Genomic DNA, 19,377 nt, shown 5'->3' with positions numbered 1-19,377 from the left:
TTCGTGTGATGGGCAACCTGTTTGTGACATAATTTCAACTGACCCCATTTATGTAGATATAACATGATGATGTTAAGTTGGAAATCCAATATCATCCAGCTATCTCCCTCAGCCCAGAAGGGTGTATACGAAGGAATTCCAACAGGACTTCAAAAAAATTTAATAAGCTGCTGAAGCTGTCAAAAAAACAATCAACTGTAAAATTTTCATTGACTAACTTTATTGATTGAGTTTTTTTGAAGAAGTAATGAAGGGATTAATGAGAGCAGAGCAGTGGATGTGATTTATATGGACTTCAGTAAGGCAGTCGATAAGGTTCCTCATGGTAGACTGGTTAGCAAGGTTAGATCTCATGGAGTACAGGGAGAACTAGCCATTTGGATACAGAACTGGTTTGAAGTTAGAAGACAGAGGATGGTGATGGAGGGTTTCAGACTGGAAACCTGTGACCAGTGGTGTGCCACAAGGTTAGCGCTGGGTCCACCACTTTTCATCCTTTATATAAATGATTTGGTTGTGAATGTAGGAGGTATAGTTAGTAAGTTTGCAGGTGACACCAAAATTGGAGGTGTAGTGGACAGTGAAGAAGATTACCTCAGATTACAACAGGATCTTGATCATATGGGCCAATGGGCTGAGGAGTGGCAGATGGAGTTTAATTTAGATAAATGTGAGATGCTACATTTTGGAAAGGCAAATCAGGGCAGGACTTAATGGTAAGGTCCTAGGGAGTGTTGCTGAACAAAGAGACCTTGGAATGGAGGTTCATATCTCCTTGAAAGTGGAGTCACAGGTAGTTTGGATAGTGAAGAAGGCGTTTGGTATGCTTGCCTTTATTGGTCAGTGCATTGAGTATACGAGTTAGGAGGTCATGCTGCCGCTGTACAGGACATTGGTTAGGCCACTTTTGAAATACTATATTCAATTCTGATCTCCCTGCTATAGAAAGATGTGAAACTTGAAAGGATCTGGAAAAGATTTATTAGGATGTTGCTAGAGTTGGAGACCTATAGCGAGAGGCTGAATAGACCGGGGCTATATTCCCTGGAGCGTTGGAGGCTGAGGGATGACCTTATAGAAGTTTGTAAAATCTAAGGGGCATAATAGGGTCAATAGCCAAGGTCTTTTCCCCAGGACAGGCGAATCTGAAACTAGAGGGTATAGGTTTAAGGTGAGGGGGGAAAGATTTAAAAGGACCTGAGGGGTAACCTTTCCATCCAGAGGGTGATGCATGTATGGAAATGAGTTGCCAGAGGAAGTCATGTCTAGATTAGATTACCTACAGTGTGGAAACAGGCCCCCCGGCCCAACAAGTCCATACTGACCCGCCGAAGTGCAACCCACCAAGATCCACTCCCCCACAATCACTCCTTCACCTAACACTAGGGGCAATTTAGCATAGCCAATTCACCTAACCTGCACGTTTTTGGACTGTGGGAGGAAACCGGAGCACCCGGAGGAAACTCAAGCAGATACGGGGAGAATGTGCAAACTCCACACAGTCAGTCACCTGAGGCGGGAATTGATCCCGGGTCTCTGGCGTTGTGAGGCAGCAGTGCTAACCACTGTGCCACCGTGCCGCCCATGTAGGTGGGTACAATTACAATATTCAAAAGGCTTCTTGATGGGCATCTGAATAGGAAAGGTTAAGGGGGATATGGGTCAAATGCTTGCAAATGGGACTAGATTAATTTGAATGTCTGGTCGGTGTAGATGAAATGGACAGGAGGGTCTATTTCCATGCTGTCCAGCTTTATGACCGTAAGTAGTCAATGCTGGATCATGAGATGTAAAAGTAGAAATGGGCCATTCAGCCCATCGAGTCTACTGCCATTCACTGTGATCATGGCTGATCTGATAATCCTCAACTCCACATCCCTGCCTTTCTCCCCCCACTGTTGCTACCCCTTCATGATTAGAAATCTGTCTACTCAGTCTTAAATATACGTAATAACCCAGCTTCTATTGTCTCTGGGTGAGGAATTCATACAATTAATTAACTTCTGAGAGAAGAAATTCCTCCTCATCTCTGGCTTATGGGGGAAAGAACCTCTCATTATCGACATTCTTAACCTCATGTAAGAATCTTGTTAGAACATTGGGTGGGCCACTTTTGGAATACTGCATTCAGTTCTGGTCTCACTGCTATAGAAAATATGCTGTTCAACTTTAAAGGCTTCAGAGAAGATTTACAAGGATGTTGCCGGGGTTGGAGCTAAAGGGAGAGGCTGAATAGGCTGGGGCTATTTTCCCTGGATCGGAGGCTGAGGAGTGACCTTGTGGAAGTTTATAAAATCATGAGGAGAATGGGTAGGGTGAATAGACAAGGTCATTTTCCCAGGATTGGAGAGATCAAAACTAGAGGGCATAGGTTTAAGGTGAGAGGGGAAAGATATAAAAATGACTTAAAGGGCAATGTTTTCACACAGATGGTGGTGCATGTATGGAATGAGTTGCCAGAGGAAGTGGGCAAAAGTGAGGACTGTAGATGCTGAGATCAGAGTCTAGATTACTGTGGTGCTGGAAAAGCACAGCAGGTCAGGCAGCAACCGAGGAGCAGGAAAATCAACGTTTCGGGCAAAAGCCCTTCGTCAGGCTTTTTGCCCGAAACATCGATTTTCCTGCTCCTCAGTTGCTGCCTGACCTGCTGTACTTTTCCAGCACCACTCTATGCCAGAGGAAGTGGTTGAGGTTGGTACAATTGCAACATTTTAAAATGCATCTGTTGGGTATATGAAAAAGAAGGGTTTAGCAGGATCTGGGCCAAATGTTAGCAAGTGAGACTAGATCAATTTGGGATATCTGGTCAGCATGGATGAGTTGAACTATAAGGTCTGTTTCCTTGCTGTATAACTCTATCACTCTAATCAGGTTTTCTCTCATTCTTCTAACTTCCAATGAACTTGATTCGAAAACAATCAGAGGAGAAACTGTGCAGTTCCTGTTAGCCAGTTTGAACCGCCTGGAAACTTAAAATCCAGAGCTCTGACCAAGATCCAGAGCCCTGAATCCTTGACTGTGCTGTCCCTTTCCACATAGATGTTGCCAGACCTGCCTACCATTTTCTGCTTTTATTCTTGTGGGCAACACATCAGTCAAGCCAGAGGAAAGATTGTTTCTCTCTCTCTCTCTCTGGGAAGTATGGGAATGGGTTAATTATTTGGACAGAGTGAGGAGCTCCCTCCCACAGTCTCATGCAGAGGTTCAGTGTAAAAGCTGTTAGTGAGTGAGTGTTCAGCGACCTGGTGTGTTACCCCACAGCACCCTCTTCACAGCATCTGCCGCTTGAACAGGTAAAATTCTCAACATTTTCTCTGCAGCCCCATCTCTCTCTCTCTGTCTGTCTCTTTCCTCACCCCTCTCTCTGTTTGCTTCCCATTGAATAATCCCTGACTCGGGCTCTGACTGAGGTTCGCCTTTCAGCGTCTTTGAGTTTGGCCTCTCCCAGAGCGACGTCAGTGATTTTGTTTCCACCAAAAAGAAATGAAAGTTCTTGTCTAGCTCGAGGACAGGCTCGGGAGTTGCACTTCAACACCCAGTCCCGAACATCGCGTGACGTCCCAAGATAGCCCCAAATATCAAACCAAAAAAAGAGACGAGAATAATACCAAGCAAAAAGAAGCTTGCTTAATCTGCGTTTTTCAGCCAACTTTCTTTTTTTAAAAAGCTTGGGTTGTGGGGTAGGGATACTTTGCAAACATTTCCAGCATTTCATTACGGTAGTGCAAAGGTATTCAACCGCTAGGCTGTTGAATTGCATTTTGCTCTTGCCTTTAGATAGGAATTAAATGTAACTTTAACATTTTGTCTTGCAAAGTTATGCCCATAGTGGAATGCTGTGTAACGGTGAGCCACTGGTTTTGCTTCGGAAGAGTTTTTCTAAGGATCTATTCTGGGTTGTGGTAATGAGGGGGATGGAGATGGGGGGGGGGGGGGAGAGGATAGGGAACTGGAGTACGTGGCAGCCTCACTGCCTCCCCTCCCCAGTGCAGTTCACGTCTTCTGACCCAGGGCGATGTTGGAAACTGCACGTTTCCCTACACCGTGTGGTCCTACTTCCACATCTGCAGCACGAGGAAAAGCTGCCATTTGTGATCTTCACAACTGCTGCAAGGGCTACTTAATCCAAATGGAGGCGAGCCACGTTGCATCATTGCTTTTTTTTCCCCCCTCCCCTCGCTCTTAATGTAGCTTTTCAGGCAACTAAACCTAATTTAATCAAGAGCTGGATCTAAATTAGCAACCCAGCATCCCTTTACCCCCGTCTTGTCTAGACTGATGTAGGATTGATATGTATTTCTGGTTTCCCTATATTTCTCATCCCAAGAAAGGGATTTGTTATGCACTTAATGATTTTGTGTCTCCAAAGCAATTGAGGTAATATTGTGTGCTGAAATTGTATTATTATTGCCATTCTTGAATGACCAACTTGATTTTGAACATTGTCCATTTTTTTGCTTTGGAAAACAATTTGCTTCTTTTAAGCAGGCAAAGAACTGCCTGATTATTGGAAAAAAAAATAACAGAACGATGCAGAGAGTCTGCCCTCCCAACTTTCTGCTAATTTGTAAATGCTTTGTGAGTGCATTTTGAAGGTTTAAAAAAAAAACCCAGACACAGCAGAGATCCACATTTCAAGGATCAACAGATTTGCTGTTGGAATAAATAAGTGAGTTCCCGCAATGGTGGGGAGCTGACACACTGGTCTAGGGAACCCACAACTAAACAGCAAACACGTGAAATGTGCAAAGCATCCAGCTAGGTAGTAGTATTAATGATTACTTTCTTTCTGAATAGATAGATGGTACAAAATAATTCTACAGTTTCTTTTCACTAAATCCCGCCCTATTTACTGTAAAATTGATTTTGCGGTGTCTTTTTCCTCTTTAGCTTTCACATTATTTTCCCTTTCAAGATTGTAATCCCATTGAGTTTATACCATAGCACGTTGTACGTTCCAGAGCCTGTTTGGATATTATTCTCTCAAATGCCTTTCTAGTTTAGATTTTAATAATGTGCCTGAATTCTCAACAATATCTCAAGAATGAGGATTAATTTAGATATAAATCTTAATCCATAGAAAGAAGTGGCTATGGTTAGTGTTATTGCTTCTAAATAAGTCTTTAGGTCAAGCAAATTATTCAACTTGACTGCTGTGAGAATTCTTATGCTGTGTCACATGGTTATGAGGTCAAACGCTAACATTTTAGCAGAGCTCTGAAGGAATTGCTATGACATTGGATGTGCTATCCTTCCATGAGCTGTTGAAACCAAGGCCCTGGCTTGATCAGATCAATGGTAAAGATTATATTGTGATGTTTTTGAAGGATTGCAGGGTATTTTCTCTGTCCTGCTAACATTTTGCCTTCAACAAACACTACCAAAACCAGAATACATATAGAGTACCTCAAATCTAATTATCGAAAAACCTGACACTTTTCACGTCAATTTTAATAGAGTAAAACTTTTTTTTAAAAAAGACAACTGGACAATTTGGCTAGGTCTTGCATTGGTGAGATGTGTGACTCCAGACTAGTTTGTGGCTTTGTGTACTGCTCCAGCCCATTCTGGACCCCACCCAACCTAGCTTAACCTGAAGTATTCACAGTCTGAACCACCTGATCCAAAATCCAGAAATATCCAAAATCCAGTATGGCCTTTCACTGAAGATTTTGTACTATACCCATAGGTGACTCCACTTCAAATAAATTGAGAAACACATTGTTCAGAAACATTGATAATGTCATAAGGCATTGTATAAATGCAGTTGAGAGTGTGGTGCTGGAACAGCATGGCAGGTCATGCAGCATCCGAGGAGCAGGAGAATCGATGTTTCGTGCAAAAGCCCTTCATCAGGCCCGAAACATCAACTCTCCTGCTCCTCAGATGCTGCCTGAACTGCTGTGCTTTTCGAGCACCACACTCTCGACTCTAATCTTCAGCATTTGCAGTCCTCACTTTTTCCTAATTGTATAAATACAGTTCTATCAAACTAAATTAATTAATGTTCGTCTTAATATTTCCACTTGTGTAACTCAGTTTGTATAGTTGGCTACAGTATTGTTTGAGGAGCTGCATCTGGGGAAAGATAGGAAACTTGTAAGACCTAAAGCCAGCCAAAGTATCATGTATCAGAGTTCCTTGAGTTCATTCATAACCTGTTTGGCAAAGGGCCGTTAGTCCAGACTGTATTAATTATTACTTAATTGGTTATTTTAAAGACAGAATCTTAACTTTTTATGTGTGCAGTTCATGTGAATACGATTTAACTCAGCTGGACTTGCTCTTGCAAGGATGTAATAAGAGACTTAAGTGATGACTAAAAGTGTAAGGACAGAAACGTTTTATTTAATTTTTTTAAAAATGATGTGTCGATCTGGGATGTTTCAGTGTGAAGAGGAAAGTATCAGAGAACAACTTAGCTTTAGGCTAGTTATGGTGCCTAGTCTCAGACTGGAATTGATGTGGAAACAGTCCATCAATCCACAATGACTGTACTTCAAAGTATTTTATCGGCTGCATGGGGTTTAGGGATGTCCTGGAGTCATGAAAGGAGCGATTTATTTGCAAGTCTTTGTTATTTATTTAATTAAACTACAAATGCTTATTGGTGAAATCACCAGAATGAAGTGTCAAAATTTTGAATACTTGTATTTGTGTACCACGTTATTATGCCAGTGATAAATCTGAAGATCTTTTGTTACAATTGAATACTATTGCAGTACACCCGTTATATAGTGAAGACTGGAGATATTCTGCACCAGCTAAGTCCCACAAACAGTAATGAAGTGGAAAACTTTTTAATCTGGTTAAAGTTTCCTTTAACTTGGTTGCACGTCCTTCGAACAAGAATACTGCCAAAAGGAAATGATAGGTTGAGTGAACTCGCAACTATTCCCAGTTGATGGTATTAAGCCATTTGAGCAGGTGGTCTGGTCACACTGGTGGGTGATGAAGTCAAATTACATAATATAGTGACAGAAGCATAAAGCATAACTTCAGGAAGGTAGAAGCAATGCTGCCCCAGACACAATATTTTCTAAATAGTGACTTTATAATTAACCCAAATTATACTGTTTTATTCAGAAGTATCGATTTATGTAGCAAATAAATACATATCTTCTCTTGAATCAATGTAATTATAGCTGCTTTAGTTCTCACTCGAGCATCTGTTTGTAATCTTGGAATAATTTTACACTGAAGTCCCTTTTTGGGAAAGTTTTGATATGGTCATGAGCTGTATGAAAAGAGGAACTGTAGTTTTCCATAGACCCACTCTTGGGTATTCAACATGCCGGCAAATATTCACAGAGACTTGGAGACCGGTTCAGTGCTAAAACTTAGAGGAAGTTGAAACTTAATGGGAGGGAGGACAGAAGAGAAAGGGTAAACCTAAGGACTTGGAGATTTAAAAAACTGTATCATACATAGATAGGAAGTCTAATTTATTAGAATCTGAAGCAGGATGATATTTCACTTTTAGAATATGTCACATTTGACATTAAATGAAGAGTCTGAAGAGTTTTGACTCAACACATAAACTCTGTTTTTATCTCTCCACAGTTGCTTCCATAACTGTTGAGTTTCCCCTAGCATTTTCTGCATTTTAATTCTTAGGATTCCTAATTCTTAGTTGTTGGAGCCCAAAATTTTTTATTTAAAGAAAATTTTTTTTTTCATTTCTCTTAACTATAAAAATAGCTTAACAGTGCTATACATTGTGTATGGAAGATGGATTTCTTGAGTTAAGCATTATGTTGTGATTCTGTCGGTCTCATTATACATATTGCCTTTTCAAATTAGTTTTTGCATGTTGCTTTGCATTGCTGTCTGTAGTTGGTTAGTCATTTTGACATGGAAAGCTTGAATATAAAGCTTCCAGTCAGCAAAATTATCTTGGGGCAATGCAAGGAGAAAGCAAAATAATAATTATTCAATTCGTTCTGCAAATTCTGCTCATTGTTTCTTTTTGCATTTTGATTGTGACTGTTGATGAGCTCAACAAATAAAAAGCTCCAGTTTTCAGGTATTAATGAGAAATACAGCAGTCTCAAAAATGTGAAATAAACACTGGATTAAAATTTCATCTTTGCTTTTACATGCCAAGCTATTTTTCTGTTATCCAGTCAATTTCTGGAGTTAGGCTTTATCTAAACTAGAGCCAGGCTCCTGCAGAGGAATACAAAATTGAAATTTGGTCCTTGCTGGTAAAGAGATTAATAACAAAGTGTTTGAGCAGATAAGAATTTTTTAAAAATTCATAAGTTCAAAATTCAAGGTTTCCTCCAATTATTATACCTGAACTGCTATGATTGGATTAAATCTACGTAATTAAGTCTGAATTAAGTTTCCTATGTATATATGTGTATATATTTATACAAAGGTGTAGCTTAGTGCACTATTTTAGGACATTCTTTTCCTACTGATTTTTAATAAAAAGTCTTGCAATTCAGTAAAGCTTTTCATGACCTCTAGCATCTCAAAGTACTTATAACAATAAAATACTTTTGGAGCTTCAACACCATTCTAGTGTGGAAATGTTGGCAACCATTCTGCACATAGCAAGTTCTCACAAACAACACTGTGACAAAGACCAGGTAATTAACTTTTCTAATTTGGAAGATGGGATTTATACTGGCCCCACTCTTGCTGAAATCATGCCATGCAATCCTTTATACCACTTAGAGAACAAATGGGGGATTGGGGTCAGTATTTGATTTGAAAGGCAGCAGCCCTGAGTCAGCATTCCCTCAGTAACTTGATTTGTGTGTTTGAGTCTCGGAGAATGGAACCTGAAGGCCAGAAGATTTGTATCGCTGGAGATTGGATGTATTTTGAGGTTTAGGAATTAGAAATTTCCCTGAAACGTTATGATTTCTGATAGGGAAGATATATTTTATTTGTTGATCTTGGGTTGCTCTGCAAGGGTTTATGAAGGCTTTATGTTTGAGGGTCTTTTATGGACAGGAGTACATCACCTAAATCCTTAAAGGCAGACAAGTTCAGTTAAATCATTGCTGGTCTGTACCTAAATTCCATTGATTGTCCTTTGCTTCCTATCCCTGATGTCCTTTTCTAGTACGACAGTCTCTTTTGAAAATTTTACTTTGTACGTCATCCATTGCCTTTAGAAGGGGAGAAGGTACTTCATGTCTTCATTGCCCATTGTGTATAAAGTTGCATCCCGATTTCACTGCTGAGTGGCCAACCTCTCACCCTGAGATTTTGTCCCATTTTCCTAGTCTAGCCCAACAGATGAATCATTTTTCAGTATCCATCATGTTGGGTGAACAACTTGATCATTATCAGATTACCTGTCTCCTACCTAGCTGCAGATAGTACTGCACAGGTATGCAGTAGGGGACAGAGCTGATAAGGGAGGCCTGTACGTCAAAGAATTACACAGAAGGTGGCTATTCAGCCTAATTGGTCAGTGCTGATGTTTACACTCCAGATGACTGCCCTCCTATACTTTTTTTTCTTCACTTAACTATAGAGTGTAGAAAATGGGAATAATAGTAGGCCATTTGATTCCCCCAGCCCTACACTATCATTCAACTAGATTTATCTTCCACCCCATCCAATTTTCTGCATTATCCCCATACCTCTTAATGTCTTTAGTATCCAGATCCATAACCCCATTAACAACTTTTCCTCTAGTCCTTTCTTGTACTCATGTTTCTCACTTGGGTCAGAGCTCCAGCAGATTCAAGAGAATATCTTACAGCATCTAGTCTTTCTGCTCACATTCCCACCCAGTACTGGTCTACATCCTCTCAAAATCATAGTGAAGCTTGTTTTCTGTTATATAGTGCCCATCCAAACTAAGTTTAACTTAGTTGACTCTTGATTTGCTCAGTGCCCCCTCAAAACATGAGCTGAGCACTCTCCAGTTTTTTTCTTAACTAACAGCTGTACTGTACAGCAGTAATCTTCTTCAGGTCAGAGTTGAAACCAGAGATTTAGCTGGTAAATGATCCAGTGGCACTACCCAAAGAGCAAACATTCCTCTCCATCCAAACCACACCAGGAACATACTTAACTGATCAGTCATCTCAAGGTAATTGGTAGGCTGTTGCTGTGTGCAAAATGGCTACTGCTTTATCAATCTGTAGCCAGTACTGTCAGCACTTGAGAATAATTTGCTGGATTTGAATCACGTTTTTTTTCTCATCTTTATCGAAATTGGTTCTAAAAAAACAACTTTGTGTGACTGAATGAAGTAACACTGATGCAGAGCGGTCTCCCTTTCGCGATAAGTGTCATACGATATGACCTGCAGACCAATGTGACTTTGTTTTATTGTGATACCAAACTGTAGAATTGATTTCACAGCTGTTGCTCTGCACAGTTGACACTTATTTGTGTAACTTTGATTTATTTGTCAGAAGTTTAACCTTCTTTTGATCTCTTTGCTATTAGATGCTTACTATCAGACCAACAGATGTATATAAAATGCTGATGGCATTCTGCAACATTTTCACAAGCCCTATTCTTTAATATTGATTTTTGATTATAAAAATCTATTATAAATAACTTCTGTACTAAGATTGGTACACGATGCATTTTAATATAAGGTGCATTGCTTCTAGCTTACTCATTAAAAAGGTAATTCAGAAATACCTTGCAAATTTTAAAAATTCATTCGTGGGACGTGGGTGTTGCTGACTGGTTAGCATTTTCATTGCCCGTTCTTAGTTGCCCATGAGAAGGTGATGGTGAGCTGCCATCTTGAACCACTGAGTGCACCCACTAAGGGTTGACCACAATGCTGTTAGCGAGGAGAATCCAGCAGTTTGACCTAGTGACGATGAAACAACAGCAATATATTTCCAAGTCAGGATAGTGAGTGGCTTGGCTAGAACTTTGTAGGTGGTGGTGTTCCCATGTATTTGCTCTCTTTGTTATTCTAGATGGAAGTGGCTGTGGGTTTGGAAGGTGCTGTCTGAGGATCTTTGAATTTTTGAATGGCACCTTGTCAATAGTACACATTGTTGCCACTGCGCTTTGGTGATGAAGACACTAGATGTTTGTGGATGTAGTGCCAATCCAGTGTGCTGCTTTGTCCTGGATGGTGTTAAGCTTCTTGAGTGTTGTTGGAGCTACACACCATCCAGGCAAGTGAGGTTTATCCCAGCACAGTTCTGACTTCTGACTTGTAGATGATGGACAGGATTGGGGAGTCAGGAGATGAGTTAACCTGCCACAGTATTCCTAGCCTCTGACCTGCTCTTGCAGCCACTGTGTTTATGTAGTGAGTCCAGTTGAGTATCTGGTCAATGATAACCCCTTGGATGTTGATAATCAGGGATTCAGTGATGGTAAAGGGTGGTGATTAGATTGACCATCTCCAACAAAATAACAATGTCTGGCATTTGTGGGGCATGAATGTTACTTAGTACTTGTCAGCCCAAGCCTGGATATTGTCCACATCTTGTTGCATTTGAACATCGACTGCTTCAGTATCTGAGGAGTCACAAATGGTGCTGAACATTATACAACCATCAGCAAATGTCTCCACTTCTGAACTAATGATGGAAAGAAGGTAATTGATGAAACAGCTGAAGATGATTGGGCCTTGGACACTACCCTGAGGAACTCCTGCAGAGATATCCTGGAAATGGCTGACCTCCAACAACCACAGCCATCTTTCTATATGCCAGGAATTACTCCAACCAGTGGAGAGTTTGTCCAGTTTGATTCCAGTTTTGCTAGGGCTCCACAATCTGTCGTATATGGCCTTTATCTCAATGGGCTGTCACTCTCACCTCACCTCCATGTTTGAACCAAGGCTGTAATGAGGTCAGGAGCTGAGTGGCCCTGGCAGAACCCAAACTGGGCTTCACTGAGCAGAAATACATTTAGTGTCATAGAGTTATACAACACAGAAATAGACCCTTCTGTCCAACTTGCCTGTGTCGACTAGATATCCTAAACTGATGTAATCCCATTTGCCAGCATTTGGCCCATGTCCCTCTAAACCCTTCCTATTCATGTATCTATCCAGATGCCTTTTAAATGTAATTGTACCTTCCTCCACCACCACCTCTGGCAGCACATTCCATATGCACATCACCCTCTGCATGAAAATGTTGCCCTCATCTCGCATTCAAATCTTTCTCCTCTTACCTTAAACCTATGTCCTCTAGCTTTGGACTTCCCTACCCTGGGTAAAAGACCTTGGCTATTTACCCTAGCTATGCTCCTCATAACTTTATCAACCTCCTCAGCATCCAGTACTCCAGGGTACAAAAACCTCGGCTGTTTCAGACCCTCTCTATTGCTCAGACCCTCCAATGCTGGCACCATCTTTATAAATCTTTTCTGAACCAGTTCAAGTTTAACAGCATCTTTCCTATAGCAGGGAGACCAGAATGTTTCATTTGCAGTGGCTATTTCCTGGTGAAAGAGAATTCAAGTTGTTTCTGCTCAGCAACATTTTGTATTTCATAGATTCAATTAAATTAATTTCCACTTGAATGAATGTTGTTACCAGTTTATTAAGTAACATTCTCATCACACAAGTGCCAGACAATGTCCATCTCTAACAATTGCCCCTTGACATTCAACAGCATTACCATCATTGAATACCCAACTATCAATGTTGTGGATGATATTATTAATAACTGGACTAGCCATTTTAAATAATGATTTTTTAAAAAATCAGTCCATCAAATGCAGGTCTTTGTGAATTCTCTGTTCTTTTGTGGAAACGTCAGTTTAACAATACTGTGCAAATCCTTGTGCCGTATGGCCACCCCATGAAATAATGTATCGTATTTCTGCTAAGAATCTAGCAATAAAGAGTTTATTGAGAAAAAAAAATCAGTATTGGATGGATTAATAAAACCTAGCTTTTTCAAATTTGCTTGTGGGATCTTTTGTCAAATGTGACCTCTTTGACCATTGCATAGAACACTGCAAAAAACAAAGGAAACTGTATAACATCCGTTCAGAGGGAGATCTTGTGTCCAATGTGCCCTTGCCATATTCACACAAGAACATTACGAAAGTTAACATTCTCTTTCTCCATACCTTCTATCGTGCTGTGCTTCAAATCCTTATCTAAACTTCTCTTAAAAGGAGGGACAGGACATTTCACATAATTGAAGCTCTGAGTGTTGTATTACAAAAGATCATGTTATTACCTAGGCTCAGTTGAGATATTGCGATTAATCAAAGCTGTATTCTGTAATGTTCCAGAGTTCTGTGAAGCATGCTGTACTAGACTGAGAATGAGAGAAATCCCTTGGAAGGTTTGTGAAATTCCAGTGTTACAAACTGCGTTCTCACTTCCCTCAACCCTGGTCCCAAGTGTGCAGTTTTGGCAGAAAACGAGCAGATTTTTTTTTCTTCACAGTTAACCCCACCTCCTTACCCACGTGTTCATTGCTAATTGGAGACTAAACAAATGAGCATTGCAGGATATGGAAGAGAGGAGTGGCCTTGTGCTGAAGGGATCCCAAGGGATGAGAGGCATGATTTCTGTATCAATTCTCTTCTGTTGTACAGTGCAGAACTATTCAATAGGTGAAGACATAAGAGTACTAACTGAGAATGTGTCACCACTGCACTGTTGTATGAACAGAGCCAAACTATTTAGAACTTTAATTTGTAGCAATTGGTTGATTTGAGAGAGAGAAGAACATTGTTTCTTTGCATGTAGCCCATTGCTGCTTTGATTTCATTTGTTGTACTGGTATGCTCGCATTGGAATTAGTTCTGTCCTGCATTCCACCGAGATTAAGGTCTGTTCAACACCGTATCAGTGGAATGTCTAAAAGAGAGCACACTGTGTTATATGACAAAAATAAAGTGTTACGAAGCTGGAGATCTGAAATAAACGCTCAGGACATCTGGCTGATTAGATTTGAGAGTTTGCTTCACAATGTTAATAATTTATGAAAGCAAAATACTGCAGATGCTGGAAATTAGAAACAGAAATGGGAAAAGAAAGAGACTTGCATTAATATAGTACTGTTCCCAACTGCTGATGACACAGAACACTTTTCTAGCCAACTAAATGTTGTTGAAGTGCAGTGTCTGTTGTAATCTAGGAAACACGGCAGTAGGTTTGCTCACAGAAGCTCCCAAAAGCAGAAATGTGACAATGACTGGATATTTATTTCTCTTTTAGTTCACTTGGTTGAGTGAAAGATATTGGCCAGGGCATCAGGGTGAACTCCACAGCTGCACTTTGGGCTAGTGCTGTGGAATCTTTTACATTAATTTGAGAGGCCAGGTGTAGCCATGATTTAAAGTCTCATCTGAAAGTTGGTGCCTCCAACAGTGCTCAGGTACCCCTTTGAGCTGCGTTGGAGGGTCAACATTTAATTTTTGTGCTCAAGTCCTGAGCTTGGACATGACTCCCCCCCCCCCCCCCCCCCCCCCAGCACACACTCAGCCACGAACATATTGATAGCGGTCTCCCTTGTCATCATGTCTTGCATTCTGCAGTTTTCCTCCCAAATGTACAGGTCTTAGCTTTTCAAATGGTTGACTAGCTCACTCCCCCATTGCTGCTTTATTTCTGCTTCCTCACATGGTAAGTGACCTCAGACATTTCCAACATTAAAGGCGTAATACAAATGCAGTTTGTTAACTGCAAAACCACAGTTTCTTTAGGTGCTAAGATCAATCGTGGCTTTTCTAATTCTCAATGACTTCATGGGCCATGTAATTGCTGATATAAGTCCAATCATTCACGACTCAAATAGACTAATAGCCTGGTAACTGCTGCTGTCAATGGTAATGGATCATTTAAAATGAATGATTTAACTCCTGAATTAAAATAATAACAAAGAACATCAGATGAACACCTTAATGGTGGCAAATTTCTTTGAGAATACTGATGTAGAGGATGTGCAGTACACAAATAGATTTGTGTACTGCACATCCTCTACATCAGTATTCTCAGATTGCACAGAAAATGACAGTTTGAGTTTTTGATATATTTTACTGGTACCTCACTATTGCTCCCTTCCAAGGTATGACTTTAAAAAAAATTCCAAATGGATGAATGGGCCTTAGGGAGTAATGGTGCTGAAGGCATTGTATCTGATCTAGACAAATAAAGCTTGCCAAATATTTTGATGTAATTACTGATCATTTCAGTTGCAGAAGAGAGAAGATAATGCAGAGTTTAGTTGCAAAAGTTGAGGAATATGAGAAACACATGGTCCCAAGAAAGAATGGAATTGGACCATTTTAGCAGTCAAAAAGAAAAACGGTAGATATTTAACAAAAGAAGAAGGCTAAACTACGGGGTGATGTAGAATGTGTTTGAATTTTGAGACCAGTTTGATTGTCTGTGATGCTTCAGTTTTTGTTTCTAATTCATAATTCAATCCTCTTTTCTTTCCAAGCCAATGACGACTTCATTGGTAAGATTTTGACACGTTAAAGGGTCTGCATATGTCGAAACGTATATGTGAGACAGCATTCATTGAAGTTCTGTACTTAAAAATATCCATGTCGGCATACAGTAGGTAGCCCGATTCTGACAGCCTTAGACTTCTGCTGAGTGTTTACAATGATAAAACAAAACTGTTCCTGCTTGTGAACAGATTGGGACAGATTTAAATCCTTTGGCAAAGGGAGCAAAGATGAGATAATACAAATTTTCTTCACAGATAGCAAGATTTAGTGTATGGAATACACTGCCTGAATAGTGTAGTGGAGGCAGCTTCAATTGAGTCATTCAAGACGACATGGTTATCTAATAAGAAGCGATCGCCTTCTGCACCATTACAGTTCTGTGAAGCTGGTCTTGCAACTTATTGTTGTCTGTGGGATCATGCTCTGCACAAGATGACCAGCCCCAACCAGCTGCATGGAAATATTTACCTAAAGCAAATGCAGGCCTGCAGATTTGAGAGAGATGTATCGAAGCATTAAATAAATATGACTGCAATCTTTCTATCACAGTTGCTGCATGCTAGCAGGCAGATTTACAAGCAAGAAACCACAAGCAGGAGGGGTGTGTTACAACAGGCGTTCATATGCACAGAACAGCACATGATACAACACTTGTTGCAAGACTGCACTTTCTGAATCACAGATCTGATTAGGCTGTAAAGAGAGAAGCAGCTGCAGTGGACCACAGCTTTTGTACACGCTGTATTTAGTCATCATGTATACAGATAGTTAAACTATCCATGTAATTCTTCCTCACTAAATGTGTTAACAAGTAACTTCATGTCCTGCACTCAGAATTCAGGGCATAAATGAGTAATGCAGCAATCCAGTCATTTTAAACATTACTGGATTATGACAGGCACAGTAAGCAGGTCAGGATATTTGGTTTTGTTTTGATCTGGGAGCAGAAGAATCAAGTCATCTCGGGGACCAGTCAACCCAACAGAAGTGTTCACTAGTCTTTGGGCCTACCATGTCACGAGAACTTGCATAGAAGTCCTAAAATTGTTAGATCTGAGCAAGCTTAGACCAGAATTGAAAAAGATTTATGCCATCAGGCTCAGGAAGTCGTAGGGAGTCTGATTCATGAAGGAATTGTATAAACATATCTGAGCTATACAGTTAAAAGGAACTTGGAGGAGTCAGTTAAGTAAAGATTTAAAAGCTGAAATGAAACTGATATTTCTCTGGAATTGAGTATCTATAAAAGGATTGAAACTTTGTATTGTAGTACAAATACATTTAGGGACTGAGAGAAACTGGGATAAGGAGCTATTTTGGACATTTCTGGTTTGATGACGGCTTATCATGTGATTAATTGAAATCAAAAAGTCAAATGATCAGAGAATTGTGAATTGTTTATTGGGAAAACATTTAATAAGCTTTGTGTACATTAATAAGCTTTAAAGAGAGAAAAGAAGTGGGTGTTAAGGCTCTTGATTAATTAGGACCCACAAACTTGGGAAAATCTCTAGGAACTGTGCTGTTTTTTTGTATCGCAAGAGTCTCTGGATTGAAGTTGCTATTTGTTTTCATAGATGTGGGCAATTGTTGGAGAAGCTTATGGGGAAAAGCAGGACTTGCTCTCCAGTCAGCAAGTGACAAACTAGGGCCAGCTGAAAGATGCTAGTGAAGTATTTATGAAATCCGATAAAGTTTAAATACCAGGGTTCCCAATTGCTTTCCATCTGAATGTGAAATCTGGTCTGATGATATTCCACCATTTTGTGACTATCAGCAATTTGACCTTGTTGAAGGAAATCAAAGGAACTATGAGAAGTCAACTTCTTGTGCACAGCATGATCTAACAAATAGCAATAAATTGCAAGACCAATTTCACAGAATCACAGGATTGTAGCGGTGCAGAAGATGGTAATTTTGCATATTGCTTCTATTTCAGTATCCAATGCCTTCCTGAATGGCTCAATTGAATATGCCCCCACCACACTTTTTTCAGGCAGTGTATTCCATACCCTAAATCTTGTGTGTGAGGAAAATTCTTTCTCACTTCATCTTTGCTTCTTTTGCAAAACAATTTAAAACTGTGTCACCTTTGGTACTCGATCTGTTCACAATTATTTTATAATTCATGGCATGAGGGCATTTCTGGCTAAGTCAGCACTTGTTGCCCATTCTTAATTGTCCGGGGTGGGATGGGAGCAGAGTACTTCCCTGCTCCTGTACTCTGTGGCCTTATTTATGAAGCTAAGAATACTATATCTTTATTAATGTTCTCTTTTTAATGATTTATGTACATACACACCCAGGTCTGCCTACTCCTGCACTCCCTCTAGAATAGCACCCTTTGTTTTGTGTTGGCAATACCAAACTGCATCAGTTTCCACACCTAAATAGATTAATAGGGCTCCCTGTTTTTATTTTCCTTTCACTAGTATTTGTTTTTTGAAAGGGCTGTTTAATATCCACTCAAAATGACCAGAGATGGCCTCCATTTAACATTTGTGCATGAAGTTTGTAGCATCAGTAATGCAGCAAACGTTACAAGTTGTGAGCTTAAATTATTAACTGAGGTTCTTCTGTGGAATTTTATGGGAAACAGATTAACCAGACTGTAGTGAAGTCTGTTAATCCCAAAATACAATTAATAACCTTTTTCCTTTGCCTGTTAAGCAGGATGTTTCCTCATTTCAATACAGACTCTGCTAACATGTTCAAGTAACATGTTTATTGGGTCCAAGGAAAAAATGTCATAAATTGAATTAAATCAGTATCCTGACTCTCATTTTGAGAAACATTTGTATAACTTTAAGGTAATTAATAAAGGAATGAAGGGGCAACATGTGAAATAAAGCATTTATGTAATTGTTAACTAAAAGCAGCAGAGGTGTAGTCTCTGAAGTCTACAATGAGGATGAGTTGGATAACACACAAAACTAATGAAGAAGACAGGCACACATGAAGAAGTTTTGCACATGATCATCAAAATACTGCTACAATCATTTGGACACATACTTCTGAGAAAGAACCCAGAACATCTGGTAGTAACTGATAATGTTGAGGGTAGCAAATAAAGAGGAAGGAAGAATTACTCTGACACTTTAAGAAACCAGCACGGGTATTAGATTTGGGAACAAAACCAAAATGTTGGTTGCTGTCAGGGACCATGAATGTTGGAGAGTCTGATTGTGAACAGTGTCAAAGATAACAAATAGAATGATCTGAAATGACCTGCCTAAAACAATGGTAAAGCAGCTTAATTAATAACTTTTTGAAGGAAATTTAATAAATACTTAGCTGGGAAAATTTGCAAAGCTGTGACAAAAGACTGTGGAAGTGGGACCAATTAGATAGCCAATTGAGCAGAATGACCTCCTCATCTTGTATCATTCTGTGATTTCTAGTTGTTAAAATAAGCAATATCACTGATGCTGTTTATTTTTGTACTCTCAAAAAGATGGAGAGAAATGCTTTTGTAAACTTTCATTCTTTTGTGTACAAAAATAACATCCTTACTTGCAACTTATTCATGTTAACCATTATTCTGATTTGTTCAGTTTTTGGAAATGATTAAGCATTTACCCCTTCCATTTTGTTTGCTTATTTTATCTATTGTAGAGCACCAGTAAAGTGTCCAGTTGCCAAGCCATGGCATGTATAAAGATTTGGTGCATATTGGGACTAGGAGTCCTGGTTTCTCTCACTCGGGCTCATAATGATTTCTTCACATCTATTGGTAAGTGCCATTTTCCTGTTTGGATTGAATAGTTTTTTTTTAAACGGAATTATTACTTGACTAATAATACCTGTACTCCAGTCATGTGTTACAGGAAAGTGATGAAAACTTGTGTGTGTTGATCTTTCCTTTATACTTTATCTGAAGAACTTGCATTTCAATGTAACTGTCCCAATGTTTTTATAAGCTATGCGCAAGATGAGAGAATCCTTGATCCAAAAGCAAAACAATTGCCTGTGTGATCTGAGAAAGGCTAGACCTCTGAA

General features: G+C 39.7%; 1 protein-coding gene across 8 annotated transcripts in view; it reads left to right on the top strand.

Moving 5' to 3' along the window:
- p4ha1b (prolyl 4-hydroxylase, alpha polypeptide I b) overlaps positions 1-19,377 on the top strand; it is an 83,684-nt gene that overhangs the window by 15,366 nt on the left and 48,941 nt on the right. For 6 of the 8 annotated variants that reach the window (XM_087982338.1, XM_087982336.1, XM_087982335.1 and 3 more), the window contains exons 1-2: positions 3,138-3,293; positions 18,994-19,111. In XM_087982338.1, coding sequence (XP_087838464.1) covers positions 19,024-19,111 — 88 coding nt within the window. In that variant the 5' untranslated portion in view covers positions 3,138-3,293; positions 18,994-19,023. Of the gene's footprint in view, positions 1-3,137; positions 3,294-18,993; positions 19,112-19,377 lie in introns of those variants that run through there. The other 2 variants (XM_043679108.2, XM_043679106.2) reach the window with 1 other exon arrangement.

This window comes from Chiloscyllium plagiosum, unplaced genomic scaffold (assembly GCF_037043375.1).
Source record: "Chiloscyllium plagiosum isolate Xiang-an unplaced genomic scaffold, Cpla_swu_hap1 HiC_scaffold_43, whole genome shotgun sequence".
Classification (NCBI taxonomy): domain Eukaryota; kingdom Metazoa; phylum Chordata; class Chondrichthyes; order Orectolobiformes; family Hemiscylliidae; genus Chiloscyllium; species Chiloscyllium plagiosum.
The sequence above is the reverse complement of the archived record's forward strand: the minus strand, read 5'-3'. Positions and strand labels throughout refer to the sequence as shown.